The 26651-nt window shown below is 45.7% G+C and overlaps 1 protein-coding gene and 2 long non-coding RNA genes across 5 annotated transcripts; all 3 read left to right on the forward strand.

The window, feature by feature from the left end:
* Positions 1 to 278: 278 nt before the first annotated feature.
* On the forward strand, positions 279 to 9500 carry LOC311588922 (uncharacterized protein MSANTD5). 3 transcript variants are annotated; one of them, XM_084767021.1, is made up of 5 exons: positions 279 to 439; positions 3503 to 3632; positions 4626 to 4713; positions 5367 to 5678; positions 7135 to 9500. In XM_084767021.1, exons 2-5 carry the CDS (start codon positions 3627 to 3629, stop codon positions 7392 to 7394), a joined length of 666 nt encoding a protein of 221 aa, XP_084623147.1. In that variant the 5' UTR covers positions 279 to 439; positions 3503 to 3626; the 3' UTR covers positions 7395 to 9500. The 3 variants fall into 3 exon arrangements, with proteins under 3 accessions (XP_084623147.1, XP_084623145.1, XP_084623146.1); XM_084767019.1 differs by lacking the exons at positions 279 to 439; positions 3503 to 3632 and having other exon boundaries at positions 4515 to 4713; XM_084767020.1 differs by lacking the exons at positions 279 to 439; positions 3503 to 3632 and having other exon boundaries at positions 4515 to 4713; positions 5370 to 5678.
* A 4506-nt stretch (positions 9501 to 14006) lies between these two features.
* On the forward strand, positions 14007 to 18261 carry LOC311588928. The gene is made up of 3 exons (XR_014776364.1): positions 14007 to 14185; positions 17115 to 17244; positions 18236 to 18261. It is a non-coding gene; the product is annotated as an uncharacterized lncRNA (long non-coding RNA).
* Positions 18262 to 18533: 272 nt separating this feature from the next.
* LOC311589221 lies at positions 18534 to 21468 on the forward strand. Its single transcript, XR_014776456.1, has 2 exons — positions 18534 to 19293; positions 20757 to 21468. It is a non-coding gene; the product is annotated as an uncharacterized lncRNA (long non-coding RNA).
* The last annotated feature ends 5183 nt before the right edge of the window (positions 21469 to 26651 follow it).

The following is a 26651-nucleotide window of genomic DNA, read 5'->3' on the forward strand; positions in this document are numbered from 1 at the left end:
AAGATCCACTACTAATCCAGATCTGTTTGTTTTTTGTTTTTGTTTTGTGTTTTGAGACAGGGTTTCTCTGTGTAGCCCTGGTTGTCCTGGAGGTCACTCTGTAGACAAGGCTGGCCTCCAATTTACAGAGATTCCTCTGTCTCTGTCTCCTGAGTGTGGGATTAAAGGGTGTGCCACCCACCTGGCTTAATCCACATCTCTGAGGTAGGAAGACACACCTTTAATCAGATCTGCTGGAAGCCAATATAAGGAGGGGGAAGAAGGCAGCACTTGCTCCTTTCCTGTTGCCTCCATAGCCAGTCAATTCTTTCCCTGGCCCTGGAGCCAACCTTTCCAGGAGTCCAGTGTCTACTGAGGACAGCTGAAAGATCCAGCCTTTGCCAGTAAAGAACTTTCCCATTCCTGGTCGGCCAGTTTTGGGTTAATTGGACCATAGCCTGTAAGTAATTCTAACAGATCCCCTATAAACTCCCCTTTAAAATTCTATACACTTTGCTACTCTAGAGGACTCAGAATAATACAGCAGGCATAGTTCTATGGAGTTATCAAAAGAGTAATTAAGGCTTGCTATGGAGCCCTGGAGTTCAGTATCAGAAAAGACTGGGCTCTCATGGGACATTGTTTAAGGTAGGTAGGCTGTGTTGATGTAGGGCATATTCTTTTTGTTGGGTGGGGCACCATATTCTAACTCCTTCATATGGGGCTTTGTAGAGCTGCTGGGACTGTAGATGGGGAGACATCCCAGACTCCTGCGGGCACATCAGGAGGTGAAGGCCATGCTATGCTTCTGGGGTTTTGTTGTTTGTTTTGTTTGGTTTTTTGGTCTGTTTGGATGGTTGGTTGGTTTTTTGTTTGTTTGTTTGTTTGTTTTCGGTTTTTTGAGACAGGGTTTCTCTATGTAGCCTTGGCTGTCCTGGACTCACTTTGTAGACCAGGCTGGCCTCGAACTCACAGCGATCCGCCTGCCTCTGCCTCCCGCCTGCCTCTGCCTCCCGAGTGCTGGGATTAAAGGCGTGCACCACCACGCCCGGCGGTTTTTTGTTTTCTAAGACAGGGTTTCTCTGCCTAGCCTTGCCTATCCTAGACTGACTTTGTAGACCACACTGATCCTCCTGCCTCTGCCTCCCAAAGGCTGGGATTACAGGCGATCTAGGGAGGAAGACAGAAGTTCATGCTCATCCTTGTTTTCAAAGTGGGTTTCAAGATAGCTGCAGATATATGAGACACTGTCAAAAGAGACCAAAACCAAGACAACCCAGCGACAAGGTTTCCATACTCTTGAGATTAGTGACCTGTCTCCTTATTCTCAGTAATGGTCCCTGTTGCCCTCAACAGGTGTGTTGTAGTGGCACTGCCATTAATCCCAGCACTGGAAGGCAGAGGCAGGACGATTACTGTGAGTTCAAGGCTAGCCTGGTCTGCGAAGAGAGTCTCAGGACAGCCAGGGCCACATAGAGAAATCCTGTCTTGAAAAATTAAAAAAAAAAAGAAACAAGCAAGCAAGCAAACAAACAAAAAAACCCAGCTAGACGAGGTAGGTTACACCTTTAATACCAGCACCGCAGAGGCAGATCACTGTGATTTGGAAGCCACACTGGTCTACAGAGTGAAACCCCCAAATCAAACCAACCAACCAAACAACAACAATCCATTGTGCCCTCCCAGCTGGGTGCTTCTGAGGGACAGAGAATCGTGCAGGACCAAGGGGTTCGGGCTGTAGCAGTGCTCAGACAACAGGAGAGACAGGAGGGTTTGAGGCCTGGGCCAGAGTTCACATATCCATTGTGACCTTCACCATAGCTGTCCCCACTGTGCCACCACTCCTGCCTTTCCCACAGGCCGTGCTCTCCTGTTCTCCTGTCTCCTCCTCTGCTTCCCTTTTCTCTTTGTGCCTCTTGGAGAAGAACTTTCCAGGTTCCACTTTCCTATTTATTATGGCTTAGCTACAGTTTTTGCAATGTAAAAGTTTAAAAAATTCTTCTTTATGTCTAAGTTTTTCAATCAAACTTTAAACAAAGTGAAGACGTTTAACAAATGTCCTGAGACAATGTTTCTCTGTGTAGTCTGGCTGGACTGTACTGGCTCTGTAGACCAGGCTGGCCTTGAACTCATAGTGATCCTCCTGCCCCTGCTTCCCAAATTTTGGGGTTACATGCCTTTGCCACCATACCTTCTTTCCCAGTTTCTCTTTGTTTTTGTTTTGTTTTGTTTTTTAGACAGGGTTTCTCTGTCTAGCATGGGCTGTCCTGGACTCCGTGATCCACCTGCCTCCACCTCCAGAGTGCTGGGATTAAAGGCTTCATTCCCATAGGCTATGTTATCTGTTACCATTATTCAATTTTGATATTTCATAGGTGTACCAACACCTACTTAAAAAGATTTTTTGTTTGTCCTTTGAGATAGGGTCTCTCTGTTAGTGTTGGCTGTTGTGGATAGGCCAGTGTAGACCAGGCTGGCCTTGAACTCACAGAGATCTGCCTGCCTCTGTTTCCTGAGTGCTGGGGTTAAAGGTGTGTGCCACAAAATTTTTAAAATTTAAATAATTTATTCAGATTACATCTCAATTGTTATCCCCCCACTTATATCTTCCCTTTTCCCTTCCTTTCCCGATTCACCTCTCCTAGACCTGTGACAGAAGGAGACCATTCCCCCACCATATGATCACAGCCTTTCAGGTCTTATCTGGGTAGCCTGCTTCCCCTTCCTCTGAGTGCCACCAGGCCTCCCCACCAAGGGGAAGTGACCAAACTGGGCACCAGAGTTCATATCAGTCAGTGCCTGCTCTCCATACAACTGGGGAAGATGTGCTGTCCATTGCCTACATCTGAATAGGAGGTCTAGGTTTACTGCATTCATTGTCCTTGGTTGCTGTAGTAGTTTGTGTAGGTCCCCTGGGTCCTGATCAGCCATCCTTGATGGTTTTATAGAGGACCACACCTTTAATCCCAGCATTGGTGTCGGGGAGCTAGAGGCAGGCTGATCACTGTGATGTCCTGGAAAGCTTGGTCTAATTTTAGTGAATTCTAGGATGACCAGGACTATGTAAAGAAACCCTGTTTAAAAAAAAAGACCTAAGGCTGGAGAGATGGCTGAGAGGTTTAGAGCACCATCTGCTCTTCCAGAGGTCCTGAGTTCAATTCCCAGCAACCACATGGTGGCTCACAACCATCTATAATGAGATCTGGTGCCCTCTGCTGCCCTGCAGGTGTACATGCAGGCAAGACATTGTATAAATAATACATAAATAAACCTGAAAAAGAAAGAAAGAAAGAAAGAACCAAAGAAAGATGAATTAGCTGACCTCAGTAATACTTAGATTCTTTGAGTATTTCAATTGAGGCTCTGTGTCAGGCCCAAGATCCAGAAATCTGGCTCCTGCCTCAGCCTCCTGAGATGGGATTAAAGGCTCAGGCTGACCTTCTGCTGACCCACCCAAACATCCTGTAGCCTGGGCCTACTCCACTCACATCCCAGAGATTTGTAAAGTGTTGCTTCTCCACAGGGTTCTCAGCCTTGCAGAAGTGAGCACAGCTCTTCATCCACACTCCAGACTCTGTTGCGCCCATCAAGACACAGCGGATCCTAGTTCCCAGCTCAGTGGAGCAAAGGAAGCTCAGGAGCCAAAAATGCAGGTGAGTTGGGGGATCCACTCCTGTGTTTCCTGGAGGATGGCTGTGCTGTTTGTCTTCAACTCATCTCAGAAGGCTCACAGCCTCAGAGTGTGTCTCTGCTGTGCTTCTCCACTCCACTTGGATGTGAGGTCATCGGGTCCTCATAGGAAGGCTCCTGGAATGTTCTGGTACCGTGTTCATTGTGCACCCAAGGGAATGTATATGGCAAAACATCATTAAATGCCCTGAATGGGAACACATCTGCAATTTGCAGAGGCACAAGAAGCAGCATTAACTTATTCTTGGTTATTTTTTCTTTAGTTAGTTAAGGCAGCATCTTTTTTTGATTTGGTTTGGTATGGTTTTCGAGACATTTAACCCTGGCTGTACTGGGCTCAGTTTGTAAGCCAGGTTAGCCTCAAACTCATGAAGATCTACCTCCCCCTGCCACCCAAGTGCAGAAATTAAATGCATGGGCCACCAAACCCCACTTGAGGCAGGATCTTATTGATCCATGGCTAGCCCACAACCCACTATGTAGTCAAGAAGGACGCTGAATGTGTGAGCCTCCCTACACCTCTCAGGAAAGAGCTGGGATCATGGCTACCCACCAAGCACCCCTGTGATGTGATATGGGCTGCAGAAATACTGTTTCCCAATGTTTGTCTGGTCCCTTAGTATGCTTGAATAGTTGGAGTTCATTATTATGAGATTTGAAGATGGATTTTTAGCCCATGGAGAACAGTAAGGAGATTGGGGAGCTGGAGAGAGAGGCTGAGGTCTTCTGAAAGTAGAGGTGCTTCTGTTTCTTATCTTTCACGCCATCAAGGGCACCTACACTGTTCACTGGAGTTTTTCCCTTGTTAAACTTCAGGACCAAGCTTTCCCATGAGGTGACAATGAGCCAGCACCTGGATGCAAGAGGCAGGCTCCTGAGTCCATGCACAGTACAGAGACAGAGATTCCCATTGCATGAGAACTGTTTTAATATTTTATGTATCCATTTCTGCACAGAGAGAAGCACAGCAAGTCCGAAGACCGAGAAACACCCAAGAAGCCAACGTGCAGCGGAGGCAGAGGCAGGAAGACCAAAGGGCCTCAGGTATGCAGAGTCGAGTCTGTGTTCAAACCAAACTCTTCTTATGTATTTTTTTATTGTGTGGCTTGTCAGTATATGCAAGACCCCAGATGCCCACAGCTGTGACAAGGGTAGACTGGCACTCTGTGGTGCCAGGTCTCTGCCCTCACAGAAGACCCAAAGGTTCAGAAACTGTGAGAGCCTCCCTGGGTCAGAGGTGGTCATGAGTCTGTGTAGGCAAAGCGTTCCCAGGTAGCACTTGTCCTGTGAGATCTCTTTGCATCCTGAGATTTATTTCTAAAACTGAAGACACTTACAGTGTCCCTGTGCATGCTAAGAGCCGGATGGCCAGGCCTTGTGACACAGGCCTGTAATCCCAGCACTCAGGACGCAGAGGCAGGTAGATCGTTCTGAGATTGAGCCAGCCTGGTCTACAAAGTAAGTCCAGGACAGCCAAGCCTACACAAAGAAACCCTGTCTTTAAAAACAAAAACAAACAAACAAACAAACAAACAAAGGAGAGCAGTGTCGATGCTGAGTCCTGGGCTGGTGGCATAATCTCTTGGTGACTGCATGAGGTCACTTCTGGCTGTTCAGTGTGCAGGAAGAGTCACTAAGAAAGGTTCAGATGAGCTTCTCATGATGTCAAATAAGCCATCACATCACTCTGTCCCTAGCAGGTCCTTCTCGTGACCGGTGGACTGATCCTGAAAACAGGGTCTTCCTGCAGGAGTGGGAAGTAGTTGAGCAGGAAGTGGGCCACCCAGGCGGGAAGATCCACAAGAAGACCAGACTGATTTGCCAGCGCCTGGGTCAGCGGGGCCTGAGGAAGAGCTGGACAAGCTGTTTCAACCTGCTGCTTACCATGCAGAGTCTGCACGAAGCTCTCTGTAATGAGAGACCAGGGGTCGAACCACCCTTGTTTTCTCCTTATGCAGAGGCCCTTTACAGGATCCTGGGCCCCAGGGAGTCGAGAAGCCAAGTGCCAGGTGAGTGTCTTCTGGGTAGACTGTTGAGGTCCTCTTCTAGAGAGTGGCATCAGCTGGCCTGTCCATCATGAGCACAGAGCAGAGCACACAGTGGAGGGCATCCTGTTTTCCACAGGACTCTATAGCACATAGCAGGAAAGTCTGGCCTCTCTCTGGGTCATTTTGCTGTCACCCAAGGGCATGGAATTTGGACTAGTACATAGTTGACTATGACAAAGTGGCCAACAGGTTACTTAGCCTGATTCAGGGTGAGGGAGGGTGCCATGCTTATGACTGTAAAAGGGACTTTTACTCTCCTGGCTCAGCTGTGGTCTGGGAGGCTTACTGCCTCCTGCTGGCCTAGGCCTGAACCTGGAAGCATGTAGCCTGCAAACAATCCACCCCAGGCCTAGAATGTTTTCAGCCTCTGACACTTCCTGCTTAGGCAGCTCACCCTTCCTTGTTCTTTGTGAGCTCTGGCTGGTTCAACTCAGCTGTTCTGCCTCAAACTCTTCTCTCAGATGACTCAGCTAATCCAGCTTCTCTGTGGGCCAGAATTGTTCTACTTGGCCTCAAACTAACTCTCCAATCTGCTCTGATCTTCTGGCTTTACATTTTCTGGCTCCTTCAGTCTTCACCTGAGTTCTCTGTCTGCAACCCATGTCTCTATTACTGTTGTAGTAAAACTGCACCCTGGGCTGGAGACATGGTGAAGAGCACTGCCTGATCTTCCAAGGTTCATGAGTTCAATGCCCAGGACCCATGGCGTGGTGGTTCGCAACAATGTATAATAGAATCTGGTGTCTTCTTCCTGCAAGCAGGCACATATGAAGACAGAATGCTGTATATAGAGAATGAATTAATAAGTTTTACAACAACCCTGCTTTATAAATAAATTAAAAGCAAAAGAAAAAAATCTGGGTGTGCTGGCACATGCCTTTAATCCCAGCACTCAAGAGGCAGAAGCAGGGGGGATTTCTGAGTTTGAGGCCAGCCTGGTCTACAAAGTGAGTCAGGACAGCCAAGGCTAAATAGAGAAAACCTGTATCAAAATAGAGCAAAAAACACAAACTACAAACACAAAAAAGAAAAGCCCTGCTTTCCCTTTCCTCTCTCTTAGGAAAGTTGGGCTTATCGGCTTCTGTCAAATCTTTTATGATTGGTCACCTTGTCTGCCACTGGATTGGACATAGCTTTCAAACATGGGTGCTCCCTTCTAAACTAACTTTACCGTCGTTTGGCATTAAAGGCATGCACCAGCACACCTGGGCCTAAGCTTTTCTTTACCTGATATGAGGTCTACACCAGGTTGGCCTTGAACTCAAATCTGTTTGCCTCTGTCTCCTGATTGAAAGAGTGTTTGTATTCCAGCCAGATCACATAGACCTAGATCTTTGAATGTGACCTGTTTCCAGAACAGCCATGTTCTGAGTTAACATTCCTCTACATATGATCTCTCTGTTTCTTCTCCTCTCAGATCCTCCCTATGATGGGGCTGGTAACCTCCAGTTTCCGATGTACCCTCAACCTCCCATGGCCTTCCTGCCTCCCGAGTACCATCCTTGGAGTTCAGGCATCCCTGCACCTTCTGGAGAGCCTGAATGGAACCCACCGCTGATGATGTCCGGGGAGGAGTCACAGGTTCCCAGAGGGGATCCCTGGGGCCCCTCCTATCTGATGGCTCCACCGCAATATCCTGCCTCTGTCCCTGCAGACACCAGCCTCCAGCCATGGTGAAATTCTGACAACAACCCAAGTCTTCCATGAAGATGTCTATGAAGAAACTCTCCTCTTCCCCCTCCTCCTCCTTCTACTCCTCCTCCTCCTCCTCCTTCTACTCCTCCTCCTTCTCATCTCTTCTCCTTGTCACTACTGTTGGGGTCATACATACAGGCAGGCAGGGGGTGTGGTACTAACTGCAGGGCGTTCATTTTTAGGGGACCTGGCACCTCCCCTCTGCCCTCTGTCTCCTCCAGACTCCTGACACTGTCTCCCATACTACAAGGGCAGCCTCTGCGTCCACTCAACACCTTTTCATTCCCTAGCCTTCTTGTTAAGGAACTCAGGGTCAGTGTCTCACAGCCTCCAAGTCAATGCAATAGAAATTATTCGGAGCTTGAGATGGATCTGGGGGCTGGAGTGATGTAATGTCAATTAAGAGAATATCAAAGCTAACATAGATATTTAAGTTTCAGATACTGAGTGAATGTTCAGGGACATTGCCACCATTTTGAAAAAAGATTTATTTATGTAACAGTGTTTTGCCTGCACCTAACACCCGAAGGTCAGAAGAGGGCACCAGAGCTATGAGCCTTTTCGGGGTTGCTGGGAACTGAACTCAGGACCTTTGCAAGAGCAGCCAGTGGTCTTAACTACTGAGCTGTCTCTCCAGACCCATTACCACCTATTTTAACCTAATGTAGCTGTGAAAGTGATGAGTACAGCTTAAGTTCTGTGGAGGTGGAAAGACGAGGCTCCTTTCTGGGCTGACTTTCTGAAAGCCTATAGCAATGACAGGACTGAAAGAAGCTTCTCTTTTTGCCTGATTGCTTTCACTCTTGTTAGCAAGAGCATCTGCTGACTGCCATTAGAGCAGTTGTCAGTCTTTTGAACTGTATTCCCTTTGGGATTAATGACTCTTTCTTAGGTTTCATCTAAGACCATCAGAAATATCAAATGTTTACATTATGATTCTTGACAGTAGCAAAATCAGTTATGAAATAGGAAAGAAGATAAAATTATGGTTGGGCATTACCCCAACATGAGGAATTGTATTAAATGGTAGCAGTGTTAGGAAGGTTGAAAACCACTGTATTAGAGCTCACTTCTTCAAGATTCTGGCATATACTGAAGACCATGTGAGACATTCAGATCCAGAATAAGCAACTACTGGATTCTTGGACTTCTGTTCATAGGCAGTCAGTGTTGGATTAGTTGCATACATTATAGAATATACATATATACAAAACAAAGCTGGGGCTGGGTCCGGTGGTGCACACCGTTAATCCCAGCACTCAGGAGACAGAGACATGCTTATCGCTGAGTTTGAGGCCAGCCATGTCTACAAAGAGAGTTTCAGGACTGCCAGGACTATTACACAGAGAAACCCTGTCTTGGAGAAAAAAGACTGTCTATGTATAAAAATTGTATTATATTATATTGTATTCATTCATAAAAATGTGCATGTATGCATATGTTCTATAATATACAATGTATATACATATATAGACATTCTCCATGCTTTGTTCCGCTAGAGAACTCCAACTAATATCCCAGGTAATGCTATATTCAGGTATCAAAATAGTCATTAAGATTTCATAGGAAACCCTGGGACTCAGCATCAGAGAAGACAGGGCATTCATGGGACACTGGCTACCTAGGGAGGAAGGCTATGATAATATGGGGCAACATCCTAAGTCCTTCATGTTGGAGTTAGCACAAGTTCTGTGCCTGTAGGTGGGCAGAGATCCCAGACCCCTGGGGAAGCATGTGGAGTTCAACATCATCCTGTGCTACTGGGGTAGTAATTGGCCAGTTCCAGGGTCCCTCAACCCTGTCTCCAAAAGAAGAATAGAAGCAGATGCACCTATCCTTCACGCCTATGCCTTTTTCTCTTCCTGGTGCTTACAGTTCTTACTAAAATGTCTTACTAAACTTCATCTCTGGGCTGGAGGGTTGGCTCATAGGTTAAGAGTACTGGCTGTTCCTCCAGAGGTCCTGAGTTCAATTCCCAACAACCACATGGTCACTCACAACCATCTATAATGGGGTCTGGTGCACTCTTCTACTTTGTATATGTATGTAACTAATATGTAATCACTAAATAAAAAAAACTTCATCTGTGCTGCTTTCTATGAGTGATTTTTTTCTCTACCATGACATGTGTGTGGATAAACCAGGCAAATTACAGAGCTGTGGAGGAGGGGGAAATTCATGCTCACTGTTGTTTTCAAAGTGTAGGATGCATGGGACACTGACCCAGCAAACACAAATCAGGAAAACCCAACCACACCAGAACAAAGGGTCCCCAGACCCTTGAGATGAGTGACATGTGTCCCTATTCCCAGTGGTCATCTATAATATCCCTTAGTCTCCTTTGCATTAATGTGATCACAGTTGCCCTCCCACCACTAGAGCAGTGGTTCTGGACCTTGCTAATGCTGTAATGCAATTCCTCACTGGCTGTGATGAGGCAGGCCTTTTGTCCCAGCACTCCAGTGCCAGAGACAGACAGCTCTCTGAGTCTGAGGTCAGCCTGGTCTATACAATGTGTTGTAGAACAGCCAAGGCTACACAGAGAAAGCCTGTCTCCAAAAACCAGCGAACCAACCAAGATACAAAAGACAAAAGCAATTTCTATTGCTGTGGTGACCATCCCAAACATACAATAATTTTCTTGTACAGCAATAGGATAAACTACGGTAAGTTTTCTAATCACCTTGAGCCGCCCTCTTCGGTGTCATTATGCAGTGGAACAATAGGTTCTTGTCTAAATTCCTCTGTCTGTGTCTGAGTATTTTTTAAATTTCATGTATAAGTCATTTTAAGGTGTGTATCTTATCTAACCCCTTTTCATATTTGCCACAAACACCCAGCATGGGGTGCTGGAGCGAAGATTCAGAGGTTAAGAGCACTGACTGTTTTTCCAAAGGTCCTGAGTTCAATTCTCTGCAACCACATGGTGGTTCACACCCATTTATCATGAGATCAGTCTGGCCTGAAGGCATTGTACACTGGCAGAACACTGTATACACAATAAATATTTTTTAAAAACTCATATGGCTACTAAGGATAAAATATGCATCACCAGACTAATAATATTTATAATTAATATCATGTGAATCTCTTACATTTTTGCTTATGAACCTAGTCTTTAATGGCTGAGACCTCTCTCCAGCCCTCATGCCAATCTCAATTAAGTAATTCATCTTTCAATTTTCTGATTCTACTTTCATCTAAAGTAGAACTATGCAGGGTCTTAACTCTCTTTATTATGATATGCCTCAACCTTAATATGGGAAGGTTTTTTTCTTGCTTTTGTTTTCGATGTTTTTATTTGTTTTGTTTTGGACACAGCGTTTCTTTGTGTACTCCCTTTGTAGACTAGGCTGGCCTCAAACTCACAGAGATCCACTGGTCTCTGCCTCCCAAATGCTGAGGTTAAAGGTGTGTGCCACCATATATGACTAGATTTTTCAGTTTAATGATACTTAGCTCTCTCCTTGAGGACTTCCCAAGTGATATATAAAACCCGATGGCTTCTCACTTTGTCCACAGCTGGCATGATGTCTCTCCATGTGCTTTTCCCATGTTGGCCAACAGTTTTGTTTTTATCAACATCTCAATAGTTTGATTTTGCCAATAAAGACTCAGGAGCCTGTTAGCTCAGAGAGGCAGAGAAAGCACTCAGTTGACCTTCCTCTTCAGCTAATGTCCCAGAAGGAATCTCTCGTCCCATGACATCTCTCACAAACCCCTCAAACTGATTGTCCCCCCTCTAGAGACCAAATCAACACCATTTTGTGTTCAGGGCCTGAGCACCTGACCCTTGCTTCCCCCTGGAGTTTCCATGGAGAGCCACAAGTACACAGCTAGCAACTGGTCCTAGGAACTTGTACCCGGGGCTAAGCAATCAGAGCTTCAGGTCATAGTTACTAGAACAAATGAAAAATTCCCTCCTGTGGTCTGGCCCTGGTCCACTTGCTTATCCCTGGTTACCCAGCTAATCAGCTTAAAGGTCACCCTGTCAGCCAATCAAGTTTGTACTGATCACTGTTGCTGAAGTCAGCTTCTGTAAAGGATATGAAAACCCACTGCGTTTGTTGCTCAGGGTCTCCTCCTTCTCAAAGGCAGGTAGACCTCGTTCCATTGGATCAATAACAGCCTCTTGCCTTGGCATCAATCTCAGACTTCCTGTCTCATTGGGGCTTCCAGGAAAAGTCTCTCCCACTACAGGTCTTACCCCTCCCTTTTACTTCTTGTGTGTTTCTCTAACACTAGGTAGGAGAGAAACAATGATAGAGGGGAGAGAGGAGTTAGGAAAATGCCTGAATCTAATTTCTTTCCTTTTGTTTCTTCATTCACTGTGGCTATAGCAAACCACCACCAACCTCCATAAATGACCAACAACCATTGCCTCTGCCTCCTAGAGCTATCATATTTATGTACCCTCTGACAAGTTCCCAAAATTCCAAACATCACACAATGACAGAAAATATCTGCACCTGGGAAAGCATGCCTCTGCTAGAGCATGAGGCACTTCAGTCAGGTACTGTGGACAGCCCAAACCAGCCCCATATCCCCACACCTAGGATTAAAACAAAAACACACTCTTAGACTTCTGTGTTTTTTAAAGGAACCAAAATTCCAGAATTCCCATTACAATTTCCTCCTTAAAGGACTTTTTGAATTCTACAGTGAATTCTGGGGATATTTCATTTTTTGTTTGTTTGTTTGTTGGGAGCCAGGGTTTCTCTGTGTAGCCTTGGCTGTCCTGGACTCACTTTGTACCCCAGACTGGCTTCGAATCCACAGCAATCAGCTTGCATATGCCTCCCCAATGCTGGGATGAAGTCAGAGGCAGGCAGATTGCTGTGAGTTCGGGCCCAGCCTGGTCTACAAAGTGAGTCTAGTTCAACTAAGGCTACCCAGAGAAACACTGTCTCCAAAAACCAAAACCACACAAACAAACAAACAAAACAAAACAAAACCAATCATCAGCAGGGTGTGGTAGCACAGATCTTTAATCTTAGGACTCAGGAGGTGGATGCATGTCCATTGATGTGAGTTTAAGGCCAGCCTGGTCTACAAAGTGAGTCTAGTACAGAAAAACTCTGTCTTGACCAAACAAAAAACAACTAAAAAGAAAACAAAGAAACAAAAAACTATCCACCTTTCTTTTCTTTTTAAAAAGAATTCATAATAACATAAAATATTTGTCTTTCTGAATGTGGTTATGGTTTAATAAATTATCTCTATCCCATTCATTTACACAAGTTATATATCTCTGTTTTAATAGGTGAATAATGCACCATTATACATATATGATACCTTCTCTTTATTCACTAATGCTCTAAAGGCACATGGGCTGATTTCACAATTTAGCTGTAGTGAGTGGTGCTGAGCAGGAGTGTGTGGAGGCTCAGGAGATGGAGCAGCAGGTTCAATGCATCTCACCAAGCCTGGCAGCCTTCGCTCCATCCCCTGGAGCCCCATGGCAGACACATGCACCCACACGTACATAGACATGGGCACCAGATAAATAAATGTAATTTGTTTTAATTTTAATTTTAATTTTTTGGTTTTTCAAGACAGAGTTTCTCTGTGTAGCCCTGGCTGTTCTAGACTCACTTTGTAGACCAGGATGGCCTCCCACTCGCAGTGATCATGTCTTTTTGCTGCTTCCTAACTGTGATGTTGGTACTTGTGTGAATTATAAGGCAAACGTCTGTGTTTCCAGATGGTGTCAGGGACCCTGGGAAAGGGCTGTTCAACACCATAGTCTGACTCCCAGAATCAGAGCAAACAACTGTGCTTCTGTGGGACAGAGAAGCATCCAGGAGAGAGGCGGTCAGGCTTTAGCAGTGCTGAGACCAAAGGAAGACAGTAGGATTGTGGTCTGGCCCAGAGTTCCCACAGCAAGTATGGCCTCCCCCACCCCTGCCTTCCCCACGGGCCATGCTCTCCTGTGTTCCCCTGACCCCTCCCCTGCTGCCTTTTTCTCTTTCTGCCTCTTGGTGAAGAAGTTGCCAGACTCCTCTTTCCCAGTTAGTATTCATTAGCTACAATTTTGGACATGATCCTAACTTACAAAGTGATGGATTTAAAAATTGTTTGTTATCAGGGTGTGGTGGTGCACACCTTTAATCCCACCACTTGGAAGGCAGAGACAGGCAGATCACTGTGAGTTGGAGGCAATCTTGGGCTACAAAGCAAATCCAGGACACCCAGGGCTACATATAGAAACTGCGTCTTGAAGAAACAAAAACAAAAATGTTAAAAAACATAAATGAGTAAATAAATAAAATGAACAAAAGCCCCAAGCTAAAAGGCACCCCTGGGAGGGATCTCTGTTTGATTTGAACTGGCAAGATCCATTTCTAATCCAGATCTGTTTGTTTTTTGCTTTTGTTTTGTGTTTTGAGACAGGGTTTCTCTGTGTAGCCCTGGTTGTCCTGGAGGTCACTCTGTAGACAAGGCTGGCCTCCAATTTACAGAGATTCCTCTGTCTCTGTCTCCTGAGTGTGGGATTAAAGGGTGTGCCACCCACCTGGCTTAATCCACATTTTTTGAGGTAGGAAGACACACCTTTAATCAGATCTGCTGGAAGCCAATATAAGGAGGGGGAAGAAGGCAGCACTTGCTCCTTTCCTGTTGCCTCCAAAGCCAGTCCATTCTTTCCCTGGCCCTGGAGCCAACCTTTCCAGGAGTCCAGTGTCTACTGAGGACAGCTGAAAGATCCAGCCTTTGCCAGTAAAGAACTTTCCCATTCCTGGTCGGCCAGTTTTGGGTTAATTGGACCATAGCCTGTAAGTAATTCTAACAGATCCCCTATAAACTCCCCTTTAAAATTCTATACACTTTGCTACTCTAGAGGACTCAGAATAATACAGCAGGCATAGTTCTATGGAGTTATCAAAAGAGTAATTAAGGCTTGCTATGGAGCCCTGGAGTTCAGTATCAGAAAAGACTGGGCTCTCATGGGACATTGTTTAAGGTAGGAAGGCTGTGCTGATGTAGGGCATCTTCTTTTTGTTGGGTGGGGCACCATATTCTAACTCCTTCATATGGGGCTTTGCAGAGCTGCTGGGCCTGTAGATGGGGAGACATCCCAGACTCCTGCTGGCACATCAGGAGGTGAAGGCCATGCTATGCTTCTGAGGTTTTGTTGTTTGTTTTGTTTGGTTTTTTGGTCTGTTTGGATGGTTGGTTGGTTTTTTGTTTGTTTGTTTGTTTGTTTTTTTCAGTTTTTTTGAGACAGGGTTTCTCTATGTAGCCTTGGCTGTCCTGGACTCACTTTGTAGACCAGGCTGGCCTCGAACTCACAGCGATCCGCCTGCCTCTGCCTCCTGCCTGCCTCTGCCTCACGAGTGCTGGGATTAAAGGCGTGCACCACCAAGCCCGGCGGTTTTTTGTTTTCTAAGACAGGGTTTCTCTGCCTAGCCTTGCCTATCCTAGACTGACTTTGTAGACCACTCTGATCCTCCTGCCTCTGCCTCCCAAAGGCTGGGATTACAGGCGATCTAGGGAGGAAGACAGAAGTTCATGCTCATCCTTGTTTTCAAAGTGGGTTTCAAGATAGCAGCAGATAAATGAGACACTGTCAAAAGAGACCAAAACCAAGACAACCCAGCGACAAGGTTTCCATACTCTTGAGATTAGTGACCTGTCTCCTTATTCTCAGTAGTGGTCCCTGTTGCCCTCAACAGGTGTGTTGTAGTGGCACTGCCATTAATCCCAGCACTGGAAGGCAGAGGCAGGACACTTACTGTGAGCTCAAGGCTAGCCTGGTCTGCAAAGAGAGTCTCAGGACAGCCAGGGCCACATAGAGAAATCCTGTCTTTAAAAATTAAAAAAAAAAAGAGAAAGAAAAAAAAGAAACAAACAAGCAAGCAAGCAAGCAAGCAAACAAACAAAAAACCCAGCTAGAGGAGGTAGGGCACACCTTTAATACCAGCACCACAGAGGCAGATCACTGTGATTTGGAAGCCACACTGGTCTACAGAGTGAAACCCCCAAATCAAACCAACCAACCAAACAACAACAAACCATTGTGCCCTTGCAGCTGGGTGCTTCTGAGGGACAGAGAAACCTGCAGGACGCAGGGGTTCGGGCTGTAGCAGTGCTCAGACAACAGGAGAGACACTAGGGCTTGAGGCCTGGGCCAGAGTTCACATATCCATTGTGACCTTCACCATAGCTGTCCCCACTGTGCCACCACTCCTGCCTTTCCCACAGGCCGTGCTCTCCTGTTCTCCTGTCTCCTCCTCTGCTTCCCTTTTCTCTTTGTGCCTCTTGGAGAAGAACTTTCCAGGTTCTACTTTCCTATTTATTATGGCTTAGCTACAGTTTTTGCAATGTAAAAGTTTAAAAAATTCTTCTTTATGTCTAAGTTTTTCAATCAAACTTTAAACAAAGTGAAGACATTTAACAAATGTCCTGAGACAATGTTTCTCTGTCTAGCATGGGCTGTCCTGGACTCCGTGATCCACCTGCCTCCACCTCCAGAGTGCTGGGATTAAAGGCTTCATTCCCATAGGCTATGTTATCTGTTACCATTATTCAATTTTGATATTTCATAGGTGTACCAACAACCACTTAAAAAGATTTTTTGTTTGTCCTTTGAGATAGGGTCTCTCTGTTAGTGTTGGCTGTTGTGGATAGGCCAGTGTAGACCAGGCTGGCCTTGAACTCACAGAGATCTGCCTGCCTCTGTCTCCTGAGTGCTGGGGTTAAAGGTGTGTGCCACAAAATTTTTAAAATTTAAATAATTTATTCAGATTACATCTCAATTGTTATCCCCCCACTTATATCTTCCCTTTTCCCTTCCTTTCCCGATTCACCTCTCCTAGACCTGTGACAGAAGGAGACCATTCCCCCACCATATGATCACAGCCTTTCAGGTCTTATCTGGGTAGCCTGCTTCCCCTTCCTCTGAGTGCCACCAGGCCTCCCCACCAAGGGGAAGTGACCAAACTGGGCACCAGAGTTCATATCAGTCAGTGCCTGCTCTCCACACAACTGGGGAAGATGTGCTGTCCATTGGCTACATCTGAACAGGACGTCTAGGTTTACTGCATTCATTGTCCTTGGTTGCTGCAGTAGTTTGTGCAGGTCCCCAGGGTCCTGATCAGCCATCCTTGATGGTTTTATAGTGGACCACACCTTTAATCCCAGCATTGGGTCGGGGAGCTAGAGGCAGGCTGATCACTGTGATGTCCTGGAAAGGTTAGTCTAAATTTAGTGAATTCCAGGATGACCAGGACTATGTAAAGAAACCCCATTTCAAAAAAAAAAAAAAAAAGACCTAAGGCTGGAGAGATGGCTGAGAGGTTTAGAGCACCAACTGCTCTTCCAGCGGTCCTGAGTTCAATTCCCAGCCACCACATGGTGGCTCACAACCATCTATAATGAGATCTGGTGCCCTCTTCTGCCCTGCTGGTGTACATGCAAGCAAGGCATTGTATAAATAATACATAAATAAATCTGAAAAAGAAAGAAAGAAAGAAAGAACCAAAGAAAGATGAATTAGCTGACCGCAGTAATACTTAGATTCTTTGAGTATTTCAATTGAGGCTCTGTGTCAGGCTCAAGATCCAGAAACCTGGCTCCTGCCTCAGCCTCCTGAGATGGGATTAATAGCTCAGGCTGACCCTCTGCTGACCTACCCTAACATCCTGTAGCCTGGGCCTACTCCACTCACATCCCAGAGACTTATAAAGGGCCGCTTCTCCACAGGGTTCTCAGCCTTGCAGAAGTGAGCAGAGCTCTCGGTCCACACTCCAGACTCTGTTGCGCCCATCAAGACACAGCGGATCCTAGTTCCCAGCTCAGTGGAGCAAAGGAAGCTCAGGAGCCAAAAATGCAGGTGAGTTGGTTGATCCACTCCTGTGTTTCCTGGAGGATGGCTGTGCTGTTTGTCTTCAACTCATCTCAGAAGGCTCACAGCCTCAGAGGGTGTCTCTGCTGTGCTTCTCCACTCCACTTGGATGTGAGGTCATCGGGTCCTCATAGGAAGCCTCCTGGAATGTTCTGGTACCGTGTTCATTGTGCACCCAAGGGAATGTATATGGCAAAACATCATTAAATGCCCTGAATGGGAACACATCTGCAATTTGCAGAGGCACAAGAAGCAGGACTAAACTTATTCTTGGTTATTTTTTCTTTATTTAGTTAAGGCAGCATCTTTTTTTGATTTGGTTTGGTATGGTTTTCTAGACATTTAACCTGGCTGTCCTGGGCTCAGTTTGTAAGCCAGGTTAGCCTCAAACTCATGAAGATCTACCTCCCCCTGCCACCCAAGTGCAGAAATTAAATGCATGGGCCAGCAAACCCCACTTGAGGCAGGATCTTATTGATCCATGGCTAGCCCACAACCCACTACGTAGTCAAGAAGGACACTGAATGTGTGAGCCTCCCTACACCTCTCAGGAAAGAGCTGGGATCATGGCCACCCACCAAGCACCCCTGTGATGTGATATGGGCTGCAGAAATACTGGTTCCCAATGTTTGTCTGATCCCTTAGTATGCTTGAATAGTTGGAGTTCATTATATGAGATTTGAAGATGGATTTTTAGCGCAAGGTGAACAGTAAGGAGATTGGGGAGCTGGAGAGAGAGGCTGAGGTCTTCTAAAAGAAGAGGTGCTTCTGTTTCTTATCTTTCACTCCATCAAGGGCACCTACACTATTCACTGGAGTTTTTCCTGGTTAAACTTCAGGACCAAGCTTTCCCATGAGGTGACAATGAGCCAGCACCTGGATGCAAGAGGCGGGCTCCTGAGTCCATGCACAGTACAGAGACAGAGATTCCCATGGCATCAGAACTGTTTTAATATTTTATGTATCCATTTCTGCACAGAGAGAAGCACAGCAAGTCCGAAGACCAGGCCACCCAAGGCGCCAACGTGCAGCAGAGACGGAGGCAGAGGCAGGAAGACCACAGGGCCTCAGGTATGCAGAGTCGAGTCTGCTAAAACCAAATTCTTCTTATGTATTTCTTAATTCTGTGGCTTGTGAATATATGCAGGACCCCAGATGTCCACAGCTGTGACAAGGGTAGACTGGCACTCTGTGGTGCCAGGTCTCTGCCCTCACAGAAGACCCAAAGGTTCAGAAACTGTGAGAGCCTCCCTGGGTCAGAGGTGGTCATGAGTCTGTGTAGGCAAAGCGTTCCCAGGTAGCACTTGTCCTGTGAGATCTCTTTGCATCCTGAGATTTATTTCTAAAACTGAAGACACTTACAGTGTCCCGGTGCATGCTAAGAGCAGGATGGCCAGGCCTTGTGACACAGGCCTGTAATCCCAGGTCTCGGGAGGCAGAGGCAGGTAGATCATTGTGAGAGTGAGGCCAGCCTGGTCTACAAAGTGAGTCCAGGACAGCCAAAGATACACAGAGAAACCCTGTCTCAAAAAACAAAAACAAACAAACAAACAAACAAACAAAGGAGAGCAGTGTCGATGCTGAGTCCTGGGCTGGTTGACATAATCTCTTGGTGACTGCATGAGGTCACTTCTGGCTGTTCAGTGTGCAGGAAGAGTCACTAAGAAAGGTTCAGATGAGCTTCTGCATGATGTCAAATAACTCATGACGTCACTCTGTCCCTAGCAGGTCCTTCTCGTGACCGGTGGACTGATCCTGAAAACAGGGTCTTCCTGCAGGAGTGGGAAGTAGTTGAGCAGGAAGTGGGCCACCCAGGCGGGAAGATCCACAAGAAGACCAGACTGATTTGCCAGCGCCTGGGTCAGCGGGGCCTGAGGAAGAGCTGGACAAGCTGTTTCAACCTGCTGCTTACCATGCAGAGTCTGCACGAAGCTCTCTGTAATGAGAGACCAGGGGTCGAACCACCCTTGTTCTCTCCTTATGCAGAGGCCCTGTACAGGATCCTGGGCCCCAGGGACTCGAGAAGCCAAGTGCCAGGTGAGTGTCTTCTGGGTAGACTGTTGAGGTCCTCTTCTAGAGAGTGGCATCAGCTGGCCTGTCCTTCATGAGCACAGAGCAGAGCACACAGTGGAGGGCATCCCGTTTCCCACAGGCCTCTATAGCACATAGCAGGAAAGTCTGGCCTCTCTCTGGGTCATTTTGCTGTCACCCAAGGGCATGGAATTTGGACTAGTACATAGTTGACTATGACAAAGTGGCCAACAGGTTACTTAGCCTGATTCAGGGTGAGGGAGGGTGCCATGCTTATGACTGTAAAAGGAACTTTTACTCTCCTGGCTCAGCTGTGGTCTGGGAGGCTTACTGCCTCCTGCTGGCCTAGGCCTGAACCTGGAAGCATGTAGCCTGCAAACAATCCAACCCAGGCCTAGAATGTTTTCAGCCTCTGACACTTCCTGCTTAGGCAGCTCACCCTTCCTTGTTCTTTCTGAGCTCTGGCTGGTTCAACTCAGCTGTTCTGCCTCAAACTCTTCTCTCAGATGACTCAGCTAATCCAGCTTCTCTGTGGGCCAGAATTGCTCTACTTGGCCTCAAACTAACTCTCCAATCTGCTCTGATCTTCTGGCTTCTTTATATTTTCTGGCTCCTCCAGCCTTCACCTGAGTTCTCTCTCTGCAACCCATGTCTCTATTACTGTTGTAGTAGAACTGCTTCCTGGGCTGGAGACGTGGTGAAGAGCACTGCCTGTTCTTCCAAGGTTCATGAGTTCAATGCCCAGGACCCATGGCGTGGTGGTTCGCAACCATGTATAATAGAATCTGGTGCCTTCTTCCTGCAAGCAGGCACATATGAAGGCAGAATGCTGTATATAGATAATAAGTTAATAAGTCTTACAAAACCGTGCTTTATAAATAAATTAAAAGCAAAAGAAAACAAAAATCTGGGTGTGCGGGCACATGCCTTTAATCCCAGCACTCAAGAGGCAGAAGCAGGGGGATCTCTGAGTTTGAGGCCAGCCTGGTCTACAAAGTGAGTCAGGACAGCCAAGCCTAAACAGAGAAAACCTGTATCAAAATAAAGCAAAAAACACAAACTACAACCACAAAGAAGAAAAGCCCTGCTTTCCCATTCCTCTCTCTTGTCAGGAAAGTTGGGCTTATCGGCTTCTGTCAAATCTTTTATGATTGGTCACCTTTTCTGCCACTAGATTGGACTTAGCTTTTAAACATGGGTGCTTCCTTCTAAACTACCTTTACCTTTGCTTGGCATTAAAGGCATGCACCAGCACACCTGGGCCTAAGCTTTTCTTTACCTGATATGAGGTCTACACCAGGTTGGCCTTGAACTCAAATCTGTTTGCCTCTGTCTCCTGATTGAAAGAGTGTTTGTATTCCAGCCAGATCACATAGACCTAGATCTTTGAATGTGACCTGTTTCCAGAACAGCCATGTTCTGAGTTAACATTCCTCTACATATGATCTCTCTGTTTCTTCTCCTCTCAGATCCTCCCTATGATGGGGCTGGTAACCTCCAGTTTCCGATGTACCCTCAACCTCCCATGGCCTTCCTGCCTCCCGAGTACCATCCTTGGAGTTCAGGCATCCCTGCACCTTCTGGAGAGCCTGAATGGAACCCACCGCTGATGATGTCCGGGGAGGAGTCACAGGTTCCCAGAGGGGATCCCTGGGGCCCCTCCTATCTGATGGCTCCACCGCAATATCCTGCCTCTGTCCCTGCAGACACCAGCCTCCAGCCATGGTGAAATTCTGACAACAACCCAAGTCTCCCATGAAGATGTCTATGAAGAAACTCTCTCCTCCTCCTCCTCCTCCTCCTCCTTCTACTCCTCCTCCTTCTCATCTCTTCTCCTTGTCACTACTGTTGGGGTCATACTTACAGGCAGGCAGCGGGTGTGGTACTAACTGCGGGGCGTTCATTTCTAGGTGACCTGGCACCTGCCCTCTGCCCTCTGTCTCCTCCAGACTCCTGACACTGTCTCCCATACTACAAGGGCAGCCTCTGCGTCCACTCAACACCTTTTCATTCCCTAGCCTTCTTGTTAAGTGTCTCACAGCCTCCAAGTCAATGCAATAGAAATTATTCGGAGCTTGAGATGGATCTGGGGGCTGGTGTGATGTAATGCCAATTAAGAGAATATCAAAGCTAACCTAGATATTTAAGTTTCAGATACTGAATGAATGTCCAGGGACATTGCCACCATTTTGAAAAAAGATTTATTTATGTAACAGTGTTTTGCCTGCACCTAACACCCGAAGGTCAGAAGAGGGCACCAGAGCTATGAGCCTTTTCGTGGTTGCTGGGAACTGAACTCAGGACCTTTGTAAGAGTAGCCAGTGGTCTTAACTACTGAGCTGTCTCTCCAGACCCATTGCCACCTATTTTAACCTAATGTAGCTGTGCAAGTGATGAGTACAGCTACAGCTCTGTGGAGGTGGAAAGACGAGGCTCCTTTCTGGGCTGACTTTCTGAAAGCCTATATCAAAGACATGAATGAAAGAAACTTCTCTTTTTGCCTGATTGCTTTCACTCTTGTTAGCAAGAGCATCTGCTGACTGCCATGAGAGCAGTTGTCAGTCTTTTGAACTGTATTCCCTTTGGGATTAATGACTCTTTCTTAGGTTTCATCTAAGACCATCAGAAATATCAAATGTTTACATTATGATTCTTGACAGTAGCAAAATCAGTTATGAAATAGGAAAGAAGATAAAATTACGGTTGGGCATTACCCCAACATGAGGAATTGTATTAAATGGTAGCAGTATTAGGAAGGTTGAAAACCACTGTATTAGAGCTCACTTCTCAAGATTCTGGCATATACTGAAGACCATGTGAGACATTCAGATCCAGAATAAGCAACTACTGGATTCTTGGACTTCTGTTCATAGGCAGTCAGTGTTGGATTAGTTGCATACATTATAGAATATACATATATACAGAACAAAGCTGGGGCAGGGTTCAGTGGTGCACACCGTTAATCCCAGCACTCAGGAGACAGAGACATGCTTATCGCTGAGTTTGAGGCCAGCCATGTCTACAAAGAGTTTCAGGACCGCCAGGACTATTACACAGAGAAACCCTGTCTTGGAGAAAAAAGACTGTCTATGTATAAAAATTGTATTATATTATATTGTATTCATTCATAAAAATGTGCATGTATGCATATGTTCTATAATATACAATGTATATACATATATAGACATTCTCCATGCTTTGTTCCGCTAGAGAACTCCAACTAATATCCCAGGTAATGCTATATTCAGGTATCAAAATAGTCATTAAGATTTCATAGGAAACCCTGGGACTCAGCATCAGAGAAGACAGGGCATTCATGGGACACTGGCTACCTAGGGAGGAAGGCTATGATAATATGGGGCAACATCCTAAGTCCTTCATGTTGGAGTTAGCACAAGTTCTGTGCCTGTAGGTGGGCAGAGATCCCAGACCCCTGGGGAAGCATGTGGAGTTCAACATCATCCTGTGCTACTGGGGTAGTAATTGGCCAGTTCCAGGGTCCCTCAACCCTGTCTCCAAAAGAAGAATAGAAGCAGATGCACCTATCCTTCACGCCTATGCCTTTTTCTCTTCCTGGTGCTTACAGTTCTTACTAAAATGTCTTACTAAACTTCATCTCTGGGCTGGAGGGTTGGCTCATAGGTTAAGAGTACTGGCTGTTCCTCCAGAGGTCCTGAGTTCAATTCCCAACAACCACATGGTCACTCACAACCATCTATAATGGGGTCTGGTGCACTCTTCTACTTTGTATATGTATGTAACTAATATGTAATCACTAAATAAAAAAAACTTCATCTGTGCTGCTTTCTATGAGTGATTTTTTTCTCTACCATGACATGTGTGTGGATAAACCAGGCAAATTACAGAGCTGTGGAGGAGGGGGAAATTCATGCTCACTGTTGTTTTCAAAGTGTAGGATGCATGGGACACTGACCCAGCAAACACAAATCAGGAAAACCCAACCACACCAGAACAAAGGGTCCCCAGACCCTTGAGATGAGTGACATGTGTCCCTATTCCCAGTGGTCATCTATAATATCCCTTAGTCTCCTTTGTATTAATGTGATCACAGTTGCCCTCCCACCACTAGAGCAGTGGTTCTGGACCTTGCTAATGCTGTAATGCAATTCCTCACTGGCTGTGATGAGGCAGGCCTTTTGTCCCAGCACTCCAGTGCCAGAGACAGACAGCTCTCTGAGTCTGAGGTCAGCCTGGTCTATACAATGTGTTCTAGAACAGCCAAGGCTACACAGAGAAAGCCTGTCTCCAAAAACCAACGAACCAACCAAGATACAAAAGACAAAAGCAATTTCTATTGCTGTGGTGACCATCCCAAACATACAATAATTTTCTTGTACAGCAATAGGATAAACTACGGTAAGTTTTCTAATCACCTTGAGCCGCCCTCTTCGGTGTCATTATGCAGTGGAACAATAGGTTCTTGTCTAAATTCCTCTGTCTGTGTCTGAGTATTTTTTAAATTTTAAAAGTCATTTTAAGGTGTGTATCTTATCTAACCCCTTTTCATATTTGCCACAAACACCCAGCATGGGGTGCTGGAGCGAAGATTCAGAGGTTAAGAGCACTGACTGTTTTTCCAAAGGTCCTGAGTTCAATTCTCTGCAACCACATGGTGGTTCACACCCATTTATCATGAGATCAGTCTGGCCTGAAGGCATTGTACACTGGCAGAACACTGTATACACAATAAATATTTTTTAAAAACTCATATGGCTACTAAGGATAAAATATGCATCACCAGACTAATAATATTTACAATTAATATCGTGTGAATCTCTTAATTTTTTGTTATGAACCTAGTCTTTAATGGCTGAGACCTCTCTCCAGCCCTCATGCCAATCTCAATTAAGTAATTCATCTTTCAATTTTCTGATTCTACTTTCATCTAAAGTAGAACTATGCAGGGTCTTAACTCCCTTTATTATGATATGCCTCAACCTTAGTATGGGAAGGTTTTTTCTTGCTTTTGTTTTCGATGTTTTTATTTGTTTTGTTTTGGACACAGGGTTTCTTTGTGTACTCCCTTTGTAGACTAGGCTGGCCTCAAACTCACAGAGATCCACTGGTCTCTGCCTCCCAAATGCTGAGGTTAAAGGTGTATGCCACCATATATGACTAGATTTTTCAGTTTAATGATACTTAGCTCTCTCCTTGAGGACTTCCCAAGTGATATATAAAACCCGATGGCTTCTCACTTTGTCCACAGCTGGCATGATGTCTCTCCATGTGCTTTTCCCATGTTGGCCAACAATTTTGTTTTTATCAATGTCTCAATAGTTTGATTTTGCCAATAAAGACTCAGGAGCCTGTTAGCTCAGAGAGGCAGAGAAAGCACTCAGTTGACCCTCCTCTTCAGCTAATGTCCCAGAAGGAATCTCTCGTCCCATGACATCTCTCACAAACCCCTCAAACTGATTGTCCCCCCTCTAGAGACCAAATCAACACCATTTTGTGTTCAGGGCCTGAGCACCTGACCCTTGCTTCCCCCTGGAGTTTCCATGGAGAGCCACAAGTACACAGCTAGCAACTGGTCCTAGGAACTTGTACCCGGGGCTAAGCAATCAGAGCTTCAGGTCATAGTGACCAGAACCAATGAAAAATTCCCTCCTGTGGTCTGGCCCTGGTCCACTTGCTTATCCCTGGTTACCCAGCTAATCAGCTTAAAGGTCACCCTGTCAGCCAATCAAGTTTGTACTGATCACTGTTGCTGAAGTCAGCTTCTGTAAAGGATATGAAATCCACTGCTTTTGCTGCACAGGGTCTCCTCCTTCTCAAAGGCAGGTAGACCTCGTTCCATTGGATCAATAACAGCCTCTTGCCTTGGCATCAATCTCAGACTCCCTCTCTCATTGGGGCTTCCAGGAAAAGTCTCTCCCACTACAGGTCTTACCCCTCCCTTTTACTTCTTGTGTGTTTCTCTAACACTAGGTAGGAGAGAAACAATGATAGAGGGGAGAGAGGAGTTAGGAAAATGCCTGAATCTAATTTCTTTGCTTTTGTTTCTTCATTCACTGTGGCTATAGCAAACCACCACCAACCTCCATAAATGACCAACAACCACTGCCTCTGCCTCCTAGAGCTATCATATTTATGTACCCTCTGACAAGTTCCCAAAATTCCAAACATCACACAATGACAGAAAATATCTGCACCTGGGAAAGCATGCCTCTGCTAGAGCATGAGGCAGTTCAGTCAGGTACTGTGGACAGCCCAAACCAGCCCCATATCCCCACACCTAGGATTAAAACAAAAACACACTCTTAGACTTCTGTGTTTTTTAAAGGAACCAAAATTCCAGAATTCCCATTACAATTTCCTCCTTAAAGGACTTTTTGAATTATACAGTGAATTCTGGGGACATTTCATTTTTGTTTGTTTGTTTGTTTGTTGGGAGCCAGGGTTTCTCTGTGTAGCCTTGGCTGTCCTGGACTCACTTTGTACCCCAGACTGGCTTCGAATCCACAGCAATCAGCTTGCATATGCCTCCCCAATGCTGGGATGAAGTCAGAGGCAGGCAGATTGCTGTGAGTTCGAGCCCAGCCTGGTCTACAAAGTGAGTCTAGTTCAACTAAGGCTACCCAGAGAAACACTGTCTCCAAAAACCAAAACCACACAAACAAACAAACAAAACAAAACAAAACCAATCATCAGCAGGGTGTGGTAGCACAGATCTTTAATCTTAGGACTCAGGAGGTGGATGCATGTCCATTGATGTGAGTTTAAGGCCAGCCTGGTCTACAAAGTGAGTCTAGTACAGAAAAACTCTGTCTTGACCAAACAAAAAACAACTAAAAAGAAAACAAAGAAACAAAAAACTATCCACCTTTCTTTTCTTTTTAAAAAGAATTCATAATAACATAAAATATTTGTCTTTCTGAATGTGGTTATGGTTTAATAAATTATCTCTATCCCATCCATTTACACAAGTTATATATCTCTGTTTTAATAGGTGAATAATGCACCATTATACATATATGATACCTTCTCTTTATTCACTAATGCTCTAAAGGCACATGGGCTGATTTCACAATTTAGCTGTAGTGAGTGGTGCTGAGCGGGAGTGTGTGGAGGCTCAGGAGATGGAGCAGCAGGTTCAGTGCATCTCACCAAGCCTGGCAGCCTTCGCTCCATCCCCTGGAGCCCCATGGCAGACACATGCACCCACACGTACATAGACATGGGCACCAGATAAATAAATGTAATTTGTTTTAATTTTAATTTTAATTTTTTGGTTTTTCAAGACAGGGTTTCTCTGTGTAGCCCTGGCTGTTCTAGACTCACTTTGTAGACCAGGATGGCCTCCCACTCGCAGTGATCATGTCTTTTTGCTGCTTCCTAACTGT

This window comes from Acomys minous (genome assembly GCF_964271855.1).
Source record: "Acomys minous genome assembly, chromosome: 18".
Taxonomy (NCBI): Eukaryota; Metazoa; Chordata; class Mammalia; order Rodentia; family Muridae; genus Acomys; species Acomys minous.